Genomic DNA, 20,638 nt, shown 5'->3' on the forward strand with positions numbered 1-20,638 from the left:
GAGGGTGGAGGTGGGACAAATGACAGGAAAGGAAAGCAAAGAAAAGGAAAGGAAAGGAATTGATGACTTGGACAGGATTTGTGATTGATGTAAAGAATGGTAGCTAACTCTAAATATAGATAAATGTAAATTAATGCAGATGAATAGGACAAAGAATCCCGTAATGTTTGAGTACTCCATTAGTAGTGTAGCGCTTGACACAGTCACGTCGATTAAATATTTGGACATAACATTGCAGAGCGATACGAAGTGGGACAAGCATGTAATAGCAGTTGTGGGAAAGGCAGATAGTCGTCTTCGGTTCATTGGTAGAATTTTGGGAAGGTGTGGTGTACATGTAAAGCAGACCGCTTATAAAACACTAATAAGACTTATTCTTGAGTACTGCTCGAGGGTTTGGGATCCCTTTCGGGTCGGATTGAGGGAGGACATAGAAGTAATTCAGAGGCGGGCTGCTAGATTTGTTACTGGTAGGTTTTATCATCAAGCGAGGGTTACGGAAATGCTTCAGGAACTCGGGTGAGAGTCTCTGGAGGAAAGGAGGCGTTCTTTCCGTGAATTGCTACTGAGTAAATTTGGAGAACCAGCATTTGAGGCTGACTGCAGTACAATTTTACTGCCGCCAACTTATATTTCGCGGAAAGACCATAAAGTTAAGATAAGAGAGATTAGAGCTCGTACAGAGGCATATAGGCAGTCATTTTTCCCTCGTTCTGTTTGGGAGTGGAACAGGGAGAGAAGATGCTAGTTGTGGTACGAGGTACCCTCCGCCAAGCACCGTATGGTGGATTGTGAAGTATGTATGTAGATGTAGAACTGCATTGGAACTTTACGTGGAATCGGAGGCGACAAGTGAAAATCTGTGCCGGCCTGGCACTCGAACACAGGATCTTCTGCTATGTACTCCATGCTCCCTAATTTTAGATTCTGCGTCGAGGACGAACGTACATGTGCATCTGCACTGAATTTGTGGACTGGTCGCCCATCGAGGCGAATCATCTGTATGAATGCGTGGTGTCTGCTCTTCCGGACATGTCCGAAAGAACAAGGACCACACATTCATAGAGAGTGTTGCGCATAAAACCGGTGCTCCTCACTACTGAAATTCAAGTAGTAATGAACTAACTAAAAAAGAATATTAATATTAACACAAAAAGCATGTAGTTACATATTCGTAAGAGATGCTGGAAGTGGTGGCCATGGGCATTTCGACACAGTGTTGCCTCTTCATAAGTAATTCGACTAGAGATTGTTAATCAGTAGTGAGGCATAATAGTTTTCTGTGAGGCACTGTATATAATTGATTCGCCTAGATGGGCGTTTTCACCTGTAAATACATATTCCTCATAAAATCCCGATGCAGCTGATATCATTAGTTCCTTCCCTATCTTTTCCTTTCTTTCTTTTCCTTTCCTTTCTTTTCCTTTCCTTTCCTTTCCTTTCCTTTCATTTCCTTTCCTTTCCTGTCGTTTGTCCCATCTCCGTCTTCAATTTTCAAAAAATATATCACAGTGGTAGATCCTGCATGTTGTCTGTTCTTACGGACATATCATTAGTCCTTCCGTTTCCTTTCATTTAGTTTCCAACCCCCACCCTCCATTCTCAATTTAAGTGATATGTACAGCAGCTGCGGATCCTGTGTCGTGCCTGTTCCGACGGAGACGGCCGAAAGACTAAACACCTTGCATTCATACAAAAAGGATTTTGCGCTAACTGGGAATCAAGCAAGAGTTTTGGACTGACCAACGGGCGCTCCAGACAGATGAGTCGGGCCTTGAACTGCGAGCAGCGGTGCACGGCGGACTTCATTACGATGGCGGCAAGGGGCGGCAGCCCGCAGTCGTCCCTGACACTGTGCGTGCCATGAAACTGACCCGTCCATGCAGACCAGTGCTTTCCCGTGCAGCAGTCAGAGGCAGTCACTTGGTGGAGAGACAGGCATGAGAAGTCTCATACAAGTTGGTCTGTGGGACCTCACTAACGGTCAGTGCGGGGCATGGTCACTTTGTGGACACAAGCAACCCAGTGGAGCCGTCGGTGTCTTTTTCCGGGCGAGAGGAAGGCGATTCGAGTGGAAAAGCCGACAGGGGCTTCCAGGTCACAGGAGGAGCTCTAACCGGCTGCTCTAGCGGCCGACAGCAGTATTTTGATCGGGCGAGTGATGTAACGAAGTGTCGAATGAAGCGTGCATAGTGCATTCCGTGAATCAGATGACCAGTAATATTACAAAAGATAGATCCATGGGCACAGCGCGGCAGTTACGGCTAAGCATGTGAAGGCGCACTTAGTGTGTGGATGTTTTCCTTAAGTGAGATGATGTCTTTTAGGACAGCGATGGTATCTTCCAGCAGAACAACACCGTATCACATTGACAGAATGGTGCTTCGAGGAATCGTGGTTTCAGGAACATGAGAGTTTACTCGTGCTTATGCTCTGTCCGCGAAACTCAATTGATCTCAATACCATGGAATACATCTCGCTGCCAGCTTCAAATCCTCAAACTACCGACCCGTAATGTTTGGAAAGTGTTTGACTTCTGCGTAATCATCTGGTCCCACATACCTCCAGAAGGGTACCAAGGAGTTATCGAATCCCTGCTACACAGAACCGCAGACGTATTCCAGTCCGATGATGGACCAGCACGATATGAAGCAGGTGGTCATAATGTTTTAGCCCGACAGTGTATAAACACATTTACTGCGGTTCCGGTACACATATTTTTCTACATACCTTTGTGCCTCTTGTAACTGACGGATTACTGAAGCACTCTCATCATATAAGAAATAGTGGAATGATAAACAAAAATGGGATGTTTCCAACTCGTTCCAGTCACAAATGCATATTGCCACTTTCCACGTTAACATAACTGTTCTGTGCTAGTGATACAGGCTGTAGAGACTGCAAACGTCGCAATTATTTTCAAAATTTTGTATCACACTAATAACGGGAACTAGAGACAGCTGTCTGTGTACATGCGAGAACGAGACATAGGAATCGTATATCAGTGGCTAGCAGATAAAATATTATGCAACCTTCTCGATATCTTCTATAACAGACATATACACAACATAATTAACGTTATTTATTGGTCCGCCTCAATATCTTACATGAAAGACACCAAGACCAAGACTAATGTTATCTTCTTTGTAAAGATGATTAATGACTACAGTGCTTTACAAGTTGTACTGAAGTCACAGAGAAAAATATCAGATAAAACGGAAACGCTCATTTAGATGTAGCCTTTTATATCGATGAGAGCAATGTTCGTAAGTGGACGTTCAATACTTAACGCTACACAGTGTTTTCTCGGCCAGTTTACGAAGAAACAGTGCTAAATTTATGGTGGGACTTCGTGAAATATTCCCGCTGCAACCCCTGTAGTTCCATGAAGTTCAAATAAATGGTGGCGCTGTAAGTTTCCTTCAAAATGGCATCTGCAGTGGAGGTGCGTTCCAAGCAAAGAGCTGTAGTTGAGTTCGTTTCGGTGAAAGCTAGAGCATGTAAGGTACTGTATTCATATCGGCTTGCAGAATGTCTACGGATCCCTGGCAGTGAACAAAATCACAGTGAGTCATTGGGCTGAGGGGTGTCTGTCATCGTCGTAACAACGTCGTGCTAACGTGTCCGATCTCCTACCTCCTACCTCCAGCGATACGATAGCCGTACCGTAGGTGCAACCACAACGGAGGGGTATCTGTTGAGAGGCCAGACAAACGTGTGGTTCCTCAAGAGGGACAGCAGCCTTTTCAGTAGTTGCAGGGTCAACAGTCTGGATGATTGACTGATCAGGCCTTGTAACAATAACCAAAATGGCCTTGCTGTGCTGGTACTGCGAACGGCTGAAAGCAAGGGGAAACTACAGCCGTAATTTTTCCCGAGGGCATGCAGCTTTACTATATGGTTAAATGATGATGGCGTCCTCTTTGGTAAAATATTCCGGAGATAAAATAGTCCCCTATTCGGATCTCCGGGCGGGGACTACTCAAGAGGATGTCGTTATCAGGAGAAAGAAAACTGGCGTTCTACGAATTGGAGCGTGGAATGTCAGATCCCTTAATCGGGCAGGTAGGTTAGAAAATTTAAAAAGGGAAATTGATAGGTTAAAGTTAGATATAGTGAAGTTCGGTGGCAGGAGGAACAAGACTTTTGGTCAGGTGACTACAGGGTTATAAACACAAAATCAAATAGGGATTCTGCAGGAGTAGGTTTAATAATGAATAGGAAAATAGGAATGCGGGTAAGCTACTACTAACAGGATAGTGAACGCATTATTGTGGCCACGATGGATACGAATCCCACACCTACTACAACAATACAAGTTTATATGCCAACTAGCTTTGCTCATGACGAAGAAATTGAAGAAATTTATGATGAAATAAAAGAAATTATTAAGATAGTGAAGGGTGACGAAAATTTAATAGTCATGGGTGACTGGAATTCGGTAGTAGGAAAATGGAGAGAAGGAAACGTAGTAGGTGAATATGGACTGGGGCAAAGAAATGAAACAGGAAGCCGCCTGGTAGAATTTTGCACAGAGCACAACTTTATCATAGCAAACAGTTGGTTCAAGAATCATGAAAGAAGGCTGTATGCATGGAAGAAGCCTGAGTTACTGACAGGTTTCAGATAGATTATATAATGGTAAAACAGAGATTTAGGAACCAGGTTTTAAATTGTAAGACATTTCCAGGGGCAGATGTGGACACTGAGCACAATCTATTGTTTGTGAACTGTAGATTAAAACTGAAGAAACTGCAAAAAGGTGGTAATTTAAGGAGATGGGACCTGGATAAACTAAAAGAACCAGAGGTTGTACAGAGTTTCAGGGAGAGCATACGGGAGCAATTGACAGGAATAGGGGAAAGAAATACAGTAGAAGAAGAATGGGTAGCTTTGAGGGACAAAGTAGCGAAGGCAGCAGAGGATCAAGTAGGTAAAAAGACGAAAGGAATACAGATGTCTCAAAAATGAGATCGACAGGAAGTGCAAAATGGCTAAGCAGGCTAGGCTAGAAGACAAATGTAAGGATGTAGAGGCTTATCTCACTAGGGGTAAGATAGATACTGCCTACAGGAAAATTAAAGAGACCTTTGGTGATCAGAGAACCACTTGTGTGAACATCAAGAGCTCAGATGGAAACCCAGTTCTAAGCAAAGAAGGCAAAGCAGAAAAGTGGAAGGAGTATATAGAGGGTCTATATATTCTGGAAATGGTAGAGGATGTAGATGAAATGTGAGATACGATACTGCGCGATGAGTTTGACAGAGCACTGAAAGACCTGAGTCGAAACAAGGCCCCCGGCGTAGACAACATTCCATTGGAACTACTGACGGGCTTGGGAGAGCCAGTCCTGACAAAACTTTACCATCTGGTGAGCAAGATGTATGAGACAGGCGAAATACCCTCAGACTTCAAGAAGAATATAATAATTCCAATCCCAAAGAAAGCAGGTGTTGACAGACGTGAAAATTACCGAAGTATCAGTTTAATAAGTCACAGCTGCAAAATACTAACGCGAATTCTTTACAGACGAATGGAAAAACTAGTAGAAGCCGACCTCGGGGACGATCAGTTTGAATTCCGTAGAAATGTTGGACCACCTGAGGCAATACTGACCCTACGACTTATCTTACAAGCTAGATTAAGGAAGGGCAACCTACGTTTCTAGCATTTGTAGACTTAGAGAAAGCTTTTGACAATGTTGACTGGAATACTCTCTTTCAAATTCTGAAGGCGGCAGGGGTAAAATACAGGGACCGAAAGGCTATTTACAATTTGTACAGAAACCAGATGGCAGTTATTAAGAGTCGAGGGGCATGAAAGGGAAGCAGTGGTTGGGATGGGAGTGAGACAGGGTTGTAACCTCTCACCGATGTTATTCAATCTGTATATTGAGCAAGCAGTAAAGGAAACAAAAGAAAAATTCGGAGTAGGTATTAAAATTCATGGAGAAGAAATAAAAACTTTGAGGTTCGCCGATGACATTGTAATTCTGTCAGAGACAGCAACGGACTTGGAAGAGCAGTTGAACGGAATGGATAGTGTCTTGAAAGGAGGATATAAGATGAACATCAACAAAAGCAAAACGAGGATAATGGAATGTAGTCGAATTAAGTCGGGTGATGCTGAGGGAATTAGATTAGGAAATGAGACACTTAAAGTAGTAAAGCAGTTTTGCTATTTGGGGAGAAAAATAACTGATGATGCTCGAAGTAGAGAGGATATAAAATGGAGACTGGCAATGGCAAGGAAAGCGTTTCTGAAGAAGAGAAATTTGTTAACATCGAGTATAGATTTAAGTGTCAAGAAGTCATTTCTGGAAGTGTTTGTATGGAATGTACCCATGTGTGGAAGCGAAACATGGACGATAAATAGTTTGGACAAGAAGAAAATAGAAGCTTTCGAAATGTGGTGCTACAGAAGAATGCTGAAGATTAGATGGGTAGATCACATAACTAATGAGGAAGTATTGAATCGGATTGGGGAGAAGAGAACTTTTTGGCACAACTTGACCAGAAGAAGGGATCGGTTGGTAGGACATGTTCTGAGGCATCAAGGGATCACCAATTTATTATTGGAGGTCAGCGTGGAGGGTAATAATCGTTGAGGGAGACCAGGAGATGACTACACTAAGCAGATTCAGAAGGATGTAGGTTGCAGTAGGTACTGGGAGTTGAAGAAGCTTTCACAGGGTAGAGTATCATGGAGAGCTGCATTGAACCAGTCTCAGGACTGAAGACCACAACAACAACAACAACACCAGTCTGGTATATAGGCCCTACCATGACGGCGGAGTAATGCCGTCGCACTGAACGTTTAAAAACAGGGTTCTCTAGCCAAGAGACTACGTAGCTATATGGTTTATTGGAATTAAGAATAAAACCATCCTCCTTTCAGAAACAAATGCATTGCATTACTAATCATTATTAGAAACTTGAGTACTCAGTGTTAATGTTGCACTACCCATTGAGTGCCCTTCATAAGTGTCAGCTAAACATTATTAAACCTCTTTTGAAACACGTCTAGATTGTCATTGACACATAGCTGCAGGCTATTTACGATGTCTCTTCCCACACAACGCAAACACGAAATGTTGACAATATTTTACAGATAAACCATTCAGGTGAGGTAAAATTTGGATTTATCAGCGGTTTTAATCAACGCAACTCTGATTTCTTTCATTATTGGATGTAATTATTGATAATTGTTTGAAAGACAATGCCGGTAGTTACAGGATATATTTTATTATAACAGAACATTTACACAACACAGACGCGAGAGTACAGTGCTTATTGGTGGAGCTCCTTCTCCCTGTCCTCGTACTTCTTGCTGTAGGTGCCGTCGGGGTCGTACTTGGCCTTCAGCTGCGCCCAGATGTCGGGCTTGTTATTGATGAGGTGCTTCAGCACCTTCTTGGTGCCCTCCTTCTGCTTCTCGTTGCACTTGGCGCACTCGTTGCTGAGCGCGTCGGGGATGACTCCTGCAGGCAGAAAACCCTATTTGTAAACCTGAGAGTTTCTCAGATCTAAAGCTGAGACTAGTAATTTTACTTGTGGATAAAACTCTTCGTGCTTGCAACTGTGCTATGTACTACCAATCAGTTTGTATTTATTTTCGTTCTGGAAACTGAGATAGTAACTTTATACTAGAGATGGTGACTTTATACTTTAATAATGAATTCTACCTTCAGATGCTTCACAGCTGAAGTAGGGCGTACTTAAAACAAACTTAGAGGTTCAGCAGTTTTTTTTTAAATTTCAAATTCTGTGTTATCTATTCTTTGTGTTCCGCTCAGAAGTATGTAACTTAGGTCAAATGACAGTGTTAAGCAAGCCCAAAAACATACACAGCCATGGACAGTTACAGATATGAACAAAAAAAATTAAAATATTATAGTAGTACAAGAACGAAGTATTGTATGAAACATACAGAAAACGCGGGATCTACTTTCTGCCGAAAAGTTTCATCTAAACACTGCTGATATCTTCTTAGTATTTCAGGCTTTATATTTGGGAAATGAATAATACATGCAAACATTTTAATTAGAGTTCATATAAACGTACCAGTATAGTATGGTACGTCAATAATTCGTGCTACCAACCCAGTATTATCGGCCACAAAAAGTACTTCTTCATTTAAGTGAAGGGATAAAAGTGAAATTTTTCTAAAATTGAATCCTTACGGTTATATAGCAGCAATAAGTTCACTGATGCAGTTGGTTGCAAATCTGATCTGCACAGCAGACAGTAACACTCTTGAAAAGGTATGTTCCTGCATAAGAATTAAGTTTTCATGAAGAAGTTTTTGTTTTAGCTAACCTGCAAATTGAAACAAATTCCATGCTGCTTTTTTGTATACGACACTGATAATGCTGCGATTATTGTTTTTAAGTTCGATGATGGACATTAAAGACCACGTTCAATAACAATTACACATTACTGGATCTATTCTTTGCAGGCAAAATCTGTACATCCTTTCTCTGCCAAGGTTTCGTATTCCCTGTTACCATCCATTGTCCGGTTTCTGTGCATCTTGATAGCATCTTATCTGTCACTCTCAAACCTACACTTTGTTTGGCCAGAGATGTCACCACTTACCCCTTAACCCAAACCACTCAGGATCCTTTCTTATGTCCCACCAAGTTTACGTCTGCTGTCATCTATCTGAGAAAATTGTTTGGAGAACCTCTTCTCATCCATGCAAACTGGTGTTTGTAAAATTTTAGTGTAGTCCTCACTTACCGCGGGATGACAATTTGCATGGCAGAAGCGATTTCTCTTTCTTTATATTATTAGTAACGCTAAAATTCTTATAAACCTCTGGAGCTACGACCTGCTGTTTTGATATCTCACATTCCAGAATGTAACTTAATGGAAAACTTTGTAAGCTATCGTCTATTCTTAGTTCTCAGTACGAGTCATCACTAATACACTCGCTACATATACGTCTCAGCTAGAATCCTAAACAACTTCTACAATACAACCTGACGTAGTTCTTTTCCACCTTTATTATCCAGCGCGAAGATACCCATCCGTTAATGACTTACTGTGTAATCACACCTCTGCGATCTTGCTTACACATTTTGTACAGAGTCCTTTTCTCCACTGTTTCATGTGACATCTTTCATACTACGTCTCTGTATTACTTTTTCATTATTATCAAGTAACACAGTACTACAAAAGTTTTCTGTATATCTTTTTTATGTTTTCACAGTTCTCAAAATCACTCATTCTATGCATCTGTTTGAAGTTGGTTAGTTACAGAATCTTCACTTTGCAACCGAAATTGTCAGTGAATATTTATGCATTTTATAAGCTCATCAGAGCATGGGAGGTAGTGAATGTTGTCGGGTGCTCCAGGCAACTTACTCTTGAGCTCCTTCCCGTCGGCCGTACAGTTGTTTTCGTCGTTCTCCAGCAGGCACTGGGTGTACTTGTTGAGCAGGCGGTCGTTGGCAAGGATCTCGTCCAGGTTGACGTTGTCGTACTTGGTGGTGTACTTCTCCTCCGCAGCGGCGACCACAATGATGGCCAGTGCCGAGACGAGAACAAGGGCGGCCTTCATGTCTGCAGTGCGGGGTTCACAGCTGTTGCGCACAGTCTCCTGCTGCCAGTATATATACAGCAGGCGGGTCCCCCACCACGCAACTGCAAGGGCCTTTGCCGTCCTGGGAGGCGTTCGTGCGTCATCAGCCTGGCGTGTTTTTCCATTCCAGTTTACAGCCATCCACGTACGCTTTCCTTAATATTTTCGAATGCCAGTTGTGAACCATCTTTTGCGAGTATGCAAAGCATACAGCATATGCTCTTTTATCTGTCATACTTCTCCTCCTGTGATAACGACATTCTGGTTAGTGGATGGTGAGCTTTCACTTATTAACTGAGAAACATAACTTCAAGTATTTCAGAATTTGATATTCCATACCCTCTCAGAATGTGCTGCAGGAACGTACGTGTTATCTATGTGAAACATTTGTTTCGTCCCTCCCTCGGAGAGGTCGTAGAGTAGCTCGGAGTTCAGCCTCTAGCTGTGTCCAGAATTTACACACACTACCGATTTACGGTTCATGGTACAAATTATGTGTTGCTTCTATGGATTATACCGAAGTATTTATTGAAGTACTCCTTAATTCTCTGCACCCTATGTTATATCACATTATTAACCGTCTTCTAGCATCTCTTTGACCTACTAGGCCCAGTTAAAATTACGACTACTCCTGTTCAACTATCAAATTTCCTCTACTAGTCTACTTCCGCATAGCGTCTCAGATCGACTATGAGATTGCAAAAGCTACCATCATTTGAGTATATAGACACTGGTTTTTCCTATTGTACAATCTTGATTTCGACCATTTGGCATTTTCAAATACATCAGTAGGATGTCGGGCCAGTCCCCATTCAGAGAACAAGGACAGCCGATGTTGTCTAACACACATGCACACCTTGTTTCCGTAATCTCTCTCCCCTTGAGAACCACAGACAGTTGACCAAGGGGAAACACCCAGGCAGTTGTGAGATAAAAATGACGGGAAGCACCCTCCCCTCTCCCTTCTCTTACTCTCTTTAACATATTTTACAACGAGTTCCGCTGTGCGTTGGTCCCTTTGTATAGGTACGAAACGAGGGTTACTATACTTTTCACTACGTAGTTTCTGCTTCTTTGCATGTTCATCGAACTACACAGAACTCGTATCCGAAACACATGCGCTTAGATCATCGTAAATAGGAAAATTCTTAGAATTTTTATTATGTTAGTTAATAAGACACCCAGTTATTCCAGTACAAAAACTGTACTAATTTACATATACATTTACACACAGAAAACAACCTTTTCCTCATGTTTGTAGGGTGTAGCCTTAATAATATCCAGCTCAATCTTTAATTCATAGTTTAAATCTACGGTGGACTCTGCTGATTCTTTCTCCATCCAGTAACTTGACAGACAAAGAGAAGGTATGTTGCCGACTTCCAATATGTATCCAGTTTTTTCCCTATAAATAACTGTTTTATAGCTTTAACAGTTATTTCCGATCCTTTCCACAAATCTTCTAGCGAAGAGCACGTTACCTCTTATCTCTTGCATAACACAGTGGTTATTATAGCGCTTCATGTTTTCCTGGGTGTACACCGCCATCTCTTCTACGGCACAATCTTTCGGACTTCCCATATAGAATTTTAAGTTTACAGCTTTCGCAAACGAATTAACATTAAGTGTTGTTATTCTGTTAGTTTTAAGCTCTACAGACGGCTGTTCCTTTCCGAGGTGCACAACATCGATTCTCATCATCGGTTTTAAGCAGTTGCTGGTGGGATGGAGCTTTATAAACAGATTTCTTCGTAAGTCCTTTAATTTAGCCACATACTGAATTTAAACCAATAAGTAAACCTTGCTTGAACAAAATTATCGGCAAGCACCTTATACAATTTGTAAAGTGTCTTGAAATGCAAATACGAAAAACTTTTACGACCTCCTTGGCTAAAAAACATGGTATTACCAGACTGGAGGCTAAAATATAAAACTACAGAATGGACTGGTCGCCACAAACAATTTTTCCATAAGTGCTAAAATAAAGAATAAATGTATGACCCAGACATAATCCATTCCCCATGGAAGGAATTACTCCTTTATACAATTAATGAGGTGTGCGTACGAATAAGAAAGCTGGAAATGGAAGCCATCGAAGCGAAAAACGGAAACTGGAGTATGTAGCGAAATAAATTGCCACAAAAGACATATAAACCGCTATTGGAAAAAGAAAAAGCTATTTCGATTGTGCAAACAATATTGAATTAAACCAACTGTGCAGCAGAACCTTACTACGGCTGGGGAATATAAAATACTTGAGTTTACTGTAAATAGCAATTATAAGTGGCCAGATGCTTGAGTCCTGGGTAAAACGGATGGAATAGAGCACAGTTACTACATTAAAGGACATACGAAGAAATCCGTGTATGAAGCTACATTCCCATCCGGATCTGCTTGAAAATGATGGTGACATTCCATGTTGTATACCTCGCAACAGAACAACCGTCTGCATACCTTAAAACTAACGGGATAACAACACTTAATGTTAATTCGTTTGCGAAAACTGTAAACTTAAAATGCTGTGTGGGAATTCCACAAGATTGTGCCGTAGAAGAGATGGCGATGCACACACAGAGACATGGAGTGCTATAACCACTGTGTTACTCAAGGGATAAGAGGTAACATTAAACTCCCCACGTGCTCGTGGATAGAAGATTTGCAGGAAAGACCACAAATAACCGTTAAAGCTAAAAATAGATAGTTGTAGGAAAAAAGCCATATACATATCGGAAATCCAGAACATACCTTCTTTGTACCTGTCAACTTAAGCACTAAGCACTCCGTCTTCAGGCCACACGTGGCCCATGGAGACTATCCGACCGCCGGGTCATCCTCAGCTGCGGATGTGGATAGGAGGGGCGTGTGGACAGTACACCGCTCCCCCGGTCGTTATGATGGTTTTCTTTGTCCGGAACCGCCACTTTATGGCCGAGTAGCTCCTCAATGAGCATCGCGAGGCTGAGTGCACCCCGAAAAATGGCAACAGCCCCCAGCGGCCCGGATGGTCACCCCTCCAAGTGCAGGCCACGTCCGACAGCGCTTAACTTCAGTGATGGAGAGGAACCTGTGTATCCACTGCGGCAAGGCCGTCGCCACCTGTCAAGTTACTAGACGGAGAAAGATTCAGCAACTTTTTTTTTTGTCATACTGACTGGTTTGATGCTGCCCGCCACGAATTCCTTTCCTGTGCTAACCCATTCATCTCAGAGTAGCACTTGCAACATACGTCCTCAATTATTTGCTTGACGTATTCCAATCTCTGTCTTCCTCTACAGTTTTTGCCCTCTACAACTCCCTCTAGTACCATGGAAGTCATTCCCTCATGTCTTAGCAGATGTCCTATCATCCTGTCCCTTCTCCTTATCAGTGTTTTCCACATGTTCCTTCCCTCTCCGATTCTGCCTAGAACCTACTCATTCCTTACCTTATCAGTCCACCTAATTTTCAACATTTGTCTATAGCACCACATCTCAAATGTTTCGATTCTCTTCTGTTCCGGTTTTCCCACAGTCCATGTTTCACTACCATACAATGCTGTACTCCAGACGTACATCCTCAGAAATTTCTTCCTCAAATTAAGGCCGGTATTTGATATTAGTAGACTTCTCTTGGCCAGAAATGCCTTTTTGCCATAGCGAGTCTGCTTTTGATGTCCTCCTTGCTCCGTCCGTCATTGGTTATTTTACTGCCTAGGTAGCAGAATTCCTTAACTTCATTGACTTCGTGACCATCAATCCTGATGTTAAGTTTCTCGCTGTTCTCATTTCTACTACTTCTCATTACCTTCGTCTTTCTCCGATTTACTCTCAAACCATTGTGTGTACTCATTAGACTGTTCATTCCGTTCAGCAGATCATTTAATTCTTCTTCACTTTCACTCAGGATAGCATTGTCATCAGCGAATCGCATCATTGATATCCTTTCACCTTGTATTTTAATTCCACTCTTGAACCTTTCTTTTATTTCCATCATTCCTTCCTCGATGTACAGATTGAAGAGTAGGGGCGAAAGGCTATAGCCTTGTCTTACAACCTTCTTAATACGAGCACTTCGTTCTTGATCGTCCACTCTTATTATTCCCTCTTGGCTGTTGTACATATTGTATATGACCCGTCTCTCCCTATAGTTTATCCCTACTTTTTTTCAGAATCTCGAACAGCTTGCACCATTTTATACTGTCGAACGCTTCTTCCAGTTCGACAAATCCTATGAACGTGTCTTTATTTTCCTTTAGCCCTGCTTCCATTATTAGCCGTAACGTCAGAATTGCCCCTCTCGTGCCTTTACTTTTCCTAACGCCAAACTAATCGTCACCTAGCGCATTCTCAATTTTCTTTTCTATTCTTCTGTATATTATTCTTGTAAGCAGCTTCGATGCATGAGCTGTTAAGCTGATTGTGCGATAATTCTCGCACTTGTCAGCTCTTGCCGTCTTCGGAATTGTGTGGATGATACTTTTCCGAAAGTTAGCATAGTGTACCGTAAATTTAAATTACAAATTAAAAATTAAGTTGGATGTTATTAAAACAACACCAAACAAACATAAAGAAATGGTTGTTTTCTGTGTGTAAATGTATATGTTGTGATTTGTAAAGTTTTTGTAAGAGAATATTTGGTCGTGTTATTCGCTAACACAAAAAAGTCTGACACAGACATCAGGTCACTCGGCAATTGCTGGGCACCATGTTCGCGATCATCAGCGTTCGCTGCTACGCCCCGTCGCGTCGGAGTCTGAGTTTTGGGTGATCTACCCTCTAACAGGCGATATGATTTTCGCTGGGGTTGGTGCAGATACGGCTAGCCTCTCTTTATAGGTGTGCCACAAAGTATCTTTGGTTAGAGCTATCAGAATTTTATTATGATGTCACAGACTCTAGTAATGTAGTGTGGTATTTCTTACATAATTTCTTTGGCTTATAGGATTATCTATGACGTCATTATTTCTACCAACGTGGTCGTATGGTCGTTTCTAACACTATGACGTCACACACTGAAAATCACACATAAATTGCGACCAAAGCTGACAGAATCACGACGTCGACGTGACTTCGAGAACACTGTTACATCATAGGACAAAATATATAAAATTGCGGGAAACACGGTAATACGTGAAGTTGAGGAAAATATGTAAAACTAAGAGTACTTGTATATCTGCCAAGATGGTGGGGGTCTTTGTTAATGCCACGTAATCCCGCTATTAACTACTAGACCTAGAGCGACATAATTTGTTATAGAGCGTTAGACAAAGTCTCTCCCTGGGCTACACAGCTCCAGAGTGCCAACAGTAATAAAAGACGGAGTAAGGGAGGCTCGCCTTAGTAACATTGATATCTGATTCTGAGTTGTGACTGCCTGAGAGCATCATGTCATCGACACGACAAAATACGTAAACTTGTGGAAAGCCCTGGAAAAATACGTAGAACTGACCAAAATATCCAAAATACTAAAACTGAGAGAACTTACGTATTTTGTGTCTGGGTGTGGCTTCTGCTGCAGCCTCGAAATACTAAACAAATAGACTTTAAGTGACGTAATATGTTGTAAACTTATAGACACAATCTCTCCCTATGATCCAGAGGAAAGTATGGAAATATACATAAAAATAAGAGAATTTACATATCTGTCTGGGTGTGGTCTCTGCTGGTGTCACTTAATATTGATTTTAACAAACAGTACTCAAGTGACGTGACTTCGCGTTGTTTCTCATTAAAAATAAACATGTTCTCTCCCTCCTGAGTAACCTCTCACACACAATTGTTCCAGTTATAAAAGACGAAGATGGGGAAGGGGTGCATGGTCCTCAACGTCTAGAGGGGCGAAGAAGGGGCTCCAGACATTTTTATGTCAAGTGACACAATTGTCTGGGTTGTTCCCCTGAGGGGCGCTTATCAATCCGCAGTGGTTTAGCGGGAGAGAGGGAGTGGGCCACCAAAAAATCTAAATGTCTAACACGACACCAGATGTCCTTATCAGTACCCTTGAGAAGAGATCGTTATCTGCGCTTGAACCCGCCCTGTAGCTTAGATTTATCTCTCTCTCTCTCTCTCTCTCTCTCTCTCTCTCTCTCTCTCTCTCTCTCTCTCCCCCTCCCTCTCTCTCTTTTCCTGCCTCTACCTCTACCTGTCTCTCTTGTCATCCATGTCTTTCTAAGGTACAATTCTCTGTGCTAGTGGCACGTTATGCAAATTGTCTTCCATATTTATGTGTCCTTATTACATATCAGTAGAGTTTTTAATGTAATGCGGCCGTGGCGCGCTGCACGTTTCGACTCGTCGTTCACTTCGATGACGGCGTTTGAGAAGACGACCATCGACCTCGTGTAGCAAAAATGTGATTCACCCGAAGAGCCAACTGGTTTCCACTTTTCGGTGGTCCCCGTTGGGTCAACGTGTTAACATGTAGGGGTAGTATGCTGCACAACTCCATGTTCAAAAATTGGTTCAAATGGCTCTGAGCACTATGGGACTAGAACTTAGAACTACTTAACAGTAACTAACCTAAGGACAGCACAAACATTCATGCCCGAGGCAGGATTCGAACCTACGACCGTTGCGGTCGCGCTGTTCAGACTGTAGCCCCTACAACCGCTCGGCCACTCTGGCCGGCGCGCTCCATATTCAACAATGTACGATGAACTGATGAACGGTGTGCTCCGAAACAATTGTGCATGAACGGTGTTCTCTCTAGGCAGAGATGCCACAGATCTCTATGTGTTCTATTTTACAGATCAGATAAGTCACCGAACACCGGTTTGTGTGATGAGTCGTGGAAGTCTAGCCATTTAGCTTCTAGTGGTTGCTTCACTGTCCCGTCTCTTTCCGTAGGTGCTCAAGACAGTAGCACTCGTTCACAGGTTCTGCGTAATAGTAATCTGCCATTCCTCAAAGTCACTTATCGAAACGGATTTCCCCATTGCAGCTGATATATTCGCTGGGGTCATCCGTTGTCCGTGTCTGAGCCATATATATTTTCGTTACCGAGTCACGTGCCCGCAACGGCCTCACGCGGCATCCAACGTCGTGCTGGGCTGTGGTCGCATTTTGGCTTTCTTATAAGGGCATATAACTGTACAATAAGCTGCCCAACGAGGTTAAAGAGACAACTAAAATCTAGATACCTGAAAACTCAGTTTAAGCGTACCTACAAAAGAGCTCACACTACAAAGTCAAGGATTGTTTTAGAATAGAATAGCGTGTGCTAAAAAATAGTAATTTATTTGCTGATAAACAACTATCATTCTATAAAAAACTGCCCTAGTTTAATCACAGTTTCTGTAAAACATTGTGCACAGCGTTTGAGAAGGACCAGTCTAAATATTTTATAATTTCTTGAGCTCAAGATTTTTTCATTGTGGTATGAAAACAGCTTTAAAAGACAGGGAGCGGGGGACAACACGAAGAATTCAGTAGAATGGGGACATAATGGTCAAGATTCTGATGCCAGCTGTGTGTGTGTGTGTGTGTATGTGTGTGTGTGTGTGTGTGTGCACAGTGTACAGTGATGTGATACACATAAATAGTGTTAGAAAAACATTGATGTTTTCTTTTTGTTTTTTTTTTTTTTTTTTTTTTTAAGGTGTTTGGGCGCAAAACTGCTACGGTTATTAGCGCCCGATCTGTGACTTCCGAATAGCTAAAAAACGAAACTGGAAACCAGCAGCAATGGGAGCAAAACTCAAAAAAGTGGGGAAACCATAAACAGAAGGAAAGCTAAAAACTAATATAGAAGGGCTGTTGTTTGTCCCCAAAAAAAGCTTCAAATTACTGACGTCATCTCACTGCCACTAATGAACTCGAGAACGCGATCGGATGATTGCGTGTCATCTGCTAAAATGGTAGATAAATCAAGCGACAGCTGTAGACGGGCGCGTAATGGAGTAAAATAGGGGAACTCAAGTAAAAACTGTTTCACCGTCCACAGTTGAGAGCAGGGGGAACAAAGTGGGGGAGGATCGCCGCTTAAAAGATGTCGATGGCTAAAAAGACAGTGCCCTATCCGGAGTCTAGTTAAAATTACCTCCCCCCCCGACGACGACATCGGGAGGAAGAGGTCCAATCACAGAGAAGAGCTTTCACGTCACGCAATTTATTATTGGGAAGTGTCGACCAATGTGTGTGCCATAAAAGAGCAACACGAAGACATAAAACACTCCGTAGATCGGCGAAGGCAATCATGCGAATAGCTGGACGAAGAAGAGAGATAGCCATAGCTGCTATATCGGCCGCCTCATTTCCACAGATAACAACATGTCCAGCGATCCAGAGGAACGCCACAGAAACGCCCCTCTAATGGAGCAAGTGGAGGCAGTCCTGGATCCGGTGGACCAGAGGATGGACAGGGTAGAGAGCTTGGACACTGAGCTTCGAAGGGGCAGTGTGAGAAATGATTTTGTCATGTAAATTAAATAGGGAGGTAGAAGAAAGGAAAGGAAAGAGAAGGAACCAGTGATATCACTGCATCGGGACTTAACGCGGAATCAGAGGCGACGTAAGAACCTGGTACATCCTGCTTACCAGGTAGTTGCATTAACCCTTGCCCCACCTGGACATAGTGTTTATTGCAAATGTGCAGAATATCTCTGCATACATCCCGCTCGATTCACATTCCCGCGTAGCGCCACCTATCAGCAGGCCTCATCCATTTCTTTCATGCTCACTAAATTGTGGATTCTTTGCCCAACGATGCATGAATGCATGTTTTTTGTTCTCTCTGATATGTCCAAAAGAACAGACAACCTGCAAGATCGTTCATTTCTGCTACTGGCCACAAGAGAAATTACGAGACGATGACAGATTTTTTGCACGCGTTCTATTTAGCGACGAAGAGTCATTTACCAACAGCGGTAACTTAAACCGGCATAATATGCACTATTGGGCAACGGAAAATGCACGATGGCTGCGACAAGTGGAACATGAGCGACCTTGGCGGGTGCATGGTGTGGCATTATGGGAGAAAGGATACTTGGCCCCATTTCATCGATGGCAATCTAAATGGTGCAATGTACCCTGATTTCCTGCGTTATGTTCTACCCATGTTACTACAAGATGTTTCACTGCATGACACGCTGTGGCAGCATGCGTTCTCAGAAATGGTAAGTTCACAGAGGTACATGTATCACATTGGAACAACAAAAATAAAATGTTCAAACGTACCTAAATTCTGTATTTTAATTTAAAAAACCTACCTGTTACCAACTGTTCATCTATAATTGTGAGCCATACGTTTGTGACCATTACAGCGCCATCTATCACAAAGCGAAAAAAGTGGTCCAACAAAAACTTTCATATTTCTTCACGTTCTACACGAATATGTAATAAAAGATGGGGGTTCCTACTTAAAAAACGCAGTTGATATCCGTTTGACCTGTGGCAGCGCTATCTAGTGGGCCAACCATAGCGCCATCTGGTTTCCCCTTCAAGCTAGACGAGTTTCTTTCTTTATAGTTTTTTAGTTTGACACTTATTTCGTGATATATGTGGCCCGGTCACGATCAATGGACCACCCTGTATGAAATGTATCACTGCTGTGGATCCTGCAAGTTGTCTGTTCTTTCGGACACCATTCAGTCATGTATCGTTGGCAAAGAATATGCAAATTAGCGAGCATGAAAGAAATGGATGAGGGTTGCGGATAGGTGGCGCTAGGCGGGAATGTGAGTCGAGCGGGGCGCATGCCGAAATAGTCGGCGCATTTGCGATAAACACTGTATCCAGGTGGAGCAGTGGTTAATGCAACTGCCTGGTAAGCAGGAGGTACCGGGTTTGAGTTCCAGTTCGTCACGCATTTTCACATGTCGCCGCTGATTCCGCCTAAAGTCCCAATGCACGTCATACCATTAGTCCTTCCCGTTCCTTTCATTTAGTTCCCCATCCCCAATCCCCTCCAATTTTCAATTTACGTGATATGTATCACAGCTGCGGATCCTGTGTTGTGCCCTTTCCGTCGAACACGTCCGAAAGAATAGACACCACGCATCATGATAGATAGATATTCAGCGATCACAGGCCCTGAAGACCACGTGCTGCTCCCACAAACTGCCTCAACTCTTTCGTGTTTTGTGCCCGGTTCCTCGAGGTGTCTTCAACTCCCAAGGCTGCTAGGTCCTTCGCCAGGTCGTACATCCAACGCTGCCTTGGTCGTCCAATGGGGCGTGTTTGGTTTACCCGCTAGTGGCTTCTTCGTCTGTCTTCCATCTGGCATACGGGCTACATGGCCCACCCATTTGTATTCTTTTGCTCTTTTTCTTCGGTAGGGGAGTTGGTTGTCGCATCAGAAGGTAGATTTCCTCGTGTTTCCTCCTCCTCCGTGCTTCGTTATCTAACACTGGTCCCCATATCTTCCGCATTCATACAAAAAGGGTTTTGGACTGACAGGCAATCAATTCAGAGTCTTGGACAGCCCACCCCAGTGGGCGTACCAGACTGAGCAGTCGGGCCTTGAACTGCGAGCAGCGGTGCACGGCGGACTTCATTCAGATGATGGCAAGGGACGGCAGCCCGCAGTCGTCCCTGACACTGTGCGTGTCATTAACCTGGCCCCTCCATGCAGACCACTGCCTTCCATTGTAGCAGTTAGAGGCAGTCACTTGGTGGAGAGACAAGCATGAGAAGCCTGCTCCTAGTTGGTTCACCAAGTATCTGTCTGCGGGACCTCACTAACGGTCAGTGCGGGGCATGGCCACTATGTGGACACAAGTAACAAAGTGGAGCAGTTGGTGTCTTTTTCCCGGGCGAAAGGAAGGCTATTCCAGTGGAGACGCCTACAAGGGTTTCCAGATCACAAGAGGAACTCTAACTGGGAGCCAACAGCAATACTTTGATCAGGCGAATGAAGTAATGAAGTGCAGAGCGAAGCGTAAATGGTGCATTCCGTGTAGCAGATGACCAGTAATATTACAAACGATAGATCAATGGGCACAGTGCGTCGGTTACGGCTAAGTATGTGAAGGCGCACTGAGTATGTGGAAGTTTTCCTTAAGCGGGAGCGATACTGATTTCGTTATTTGTGTTGTCTGAGCATGACTGATTTTATACGTGTCGTTATGCTCAATAAG

The 20,638-nt window shown here is 42.9% G+C and overlaps 1 protein-coding gene across 1 annotated transcript; it reads right to left on the reverse strand.

The window, feature by feature from the left end:
- Positions 1-7,227: 7,227 nt before the first annotated feature.
- On the reverse strand, positions 7,228-9,603 carry LOC126273131 (ejaculatory bulb-specific protein 3-like). Its single transcript, XM_049976587.1, has 2 exons — positions 9,369-9,603; positions 7,228-7,480 (listed from the first exon to the last, which is right to left on the reverse strand). Exons 1-2 carry the CDS (start codon positions 9,562-9,564, stop codon positions 7,290-7,292), a joined length of 387 nt encoding a protein of 128 aa, XP_049832544.1. The 5' UTR covers positions 9,565-9,603; the 3' UTR covers positions 7,228-7,289.
- Positions 9,604-20,638: the final 11,035 nt, after the last annotated feature.

This window comes from Schistocerca gregaria, chromosome 5 (assembly GCF_023897955.1).
Source record: "Schistocerca gregaria isolate iqSchGreg1 chromosome 5, iqSchGreg1.2, whole genome shotgun sequence".
Taxonomy (NCBI): Eukaryota; Metazoa; Arthropoda; class Insecta; order Orthoptera; family Acrididae; genus Schistocerca; species Schistocerca gregaria.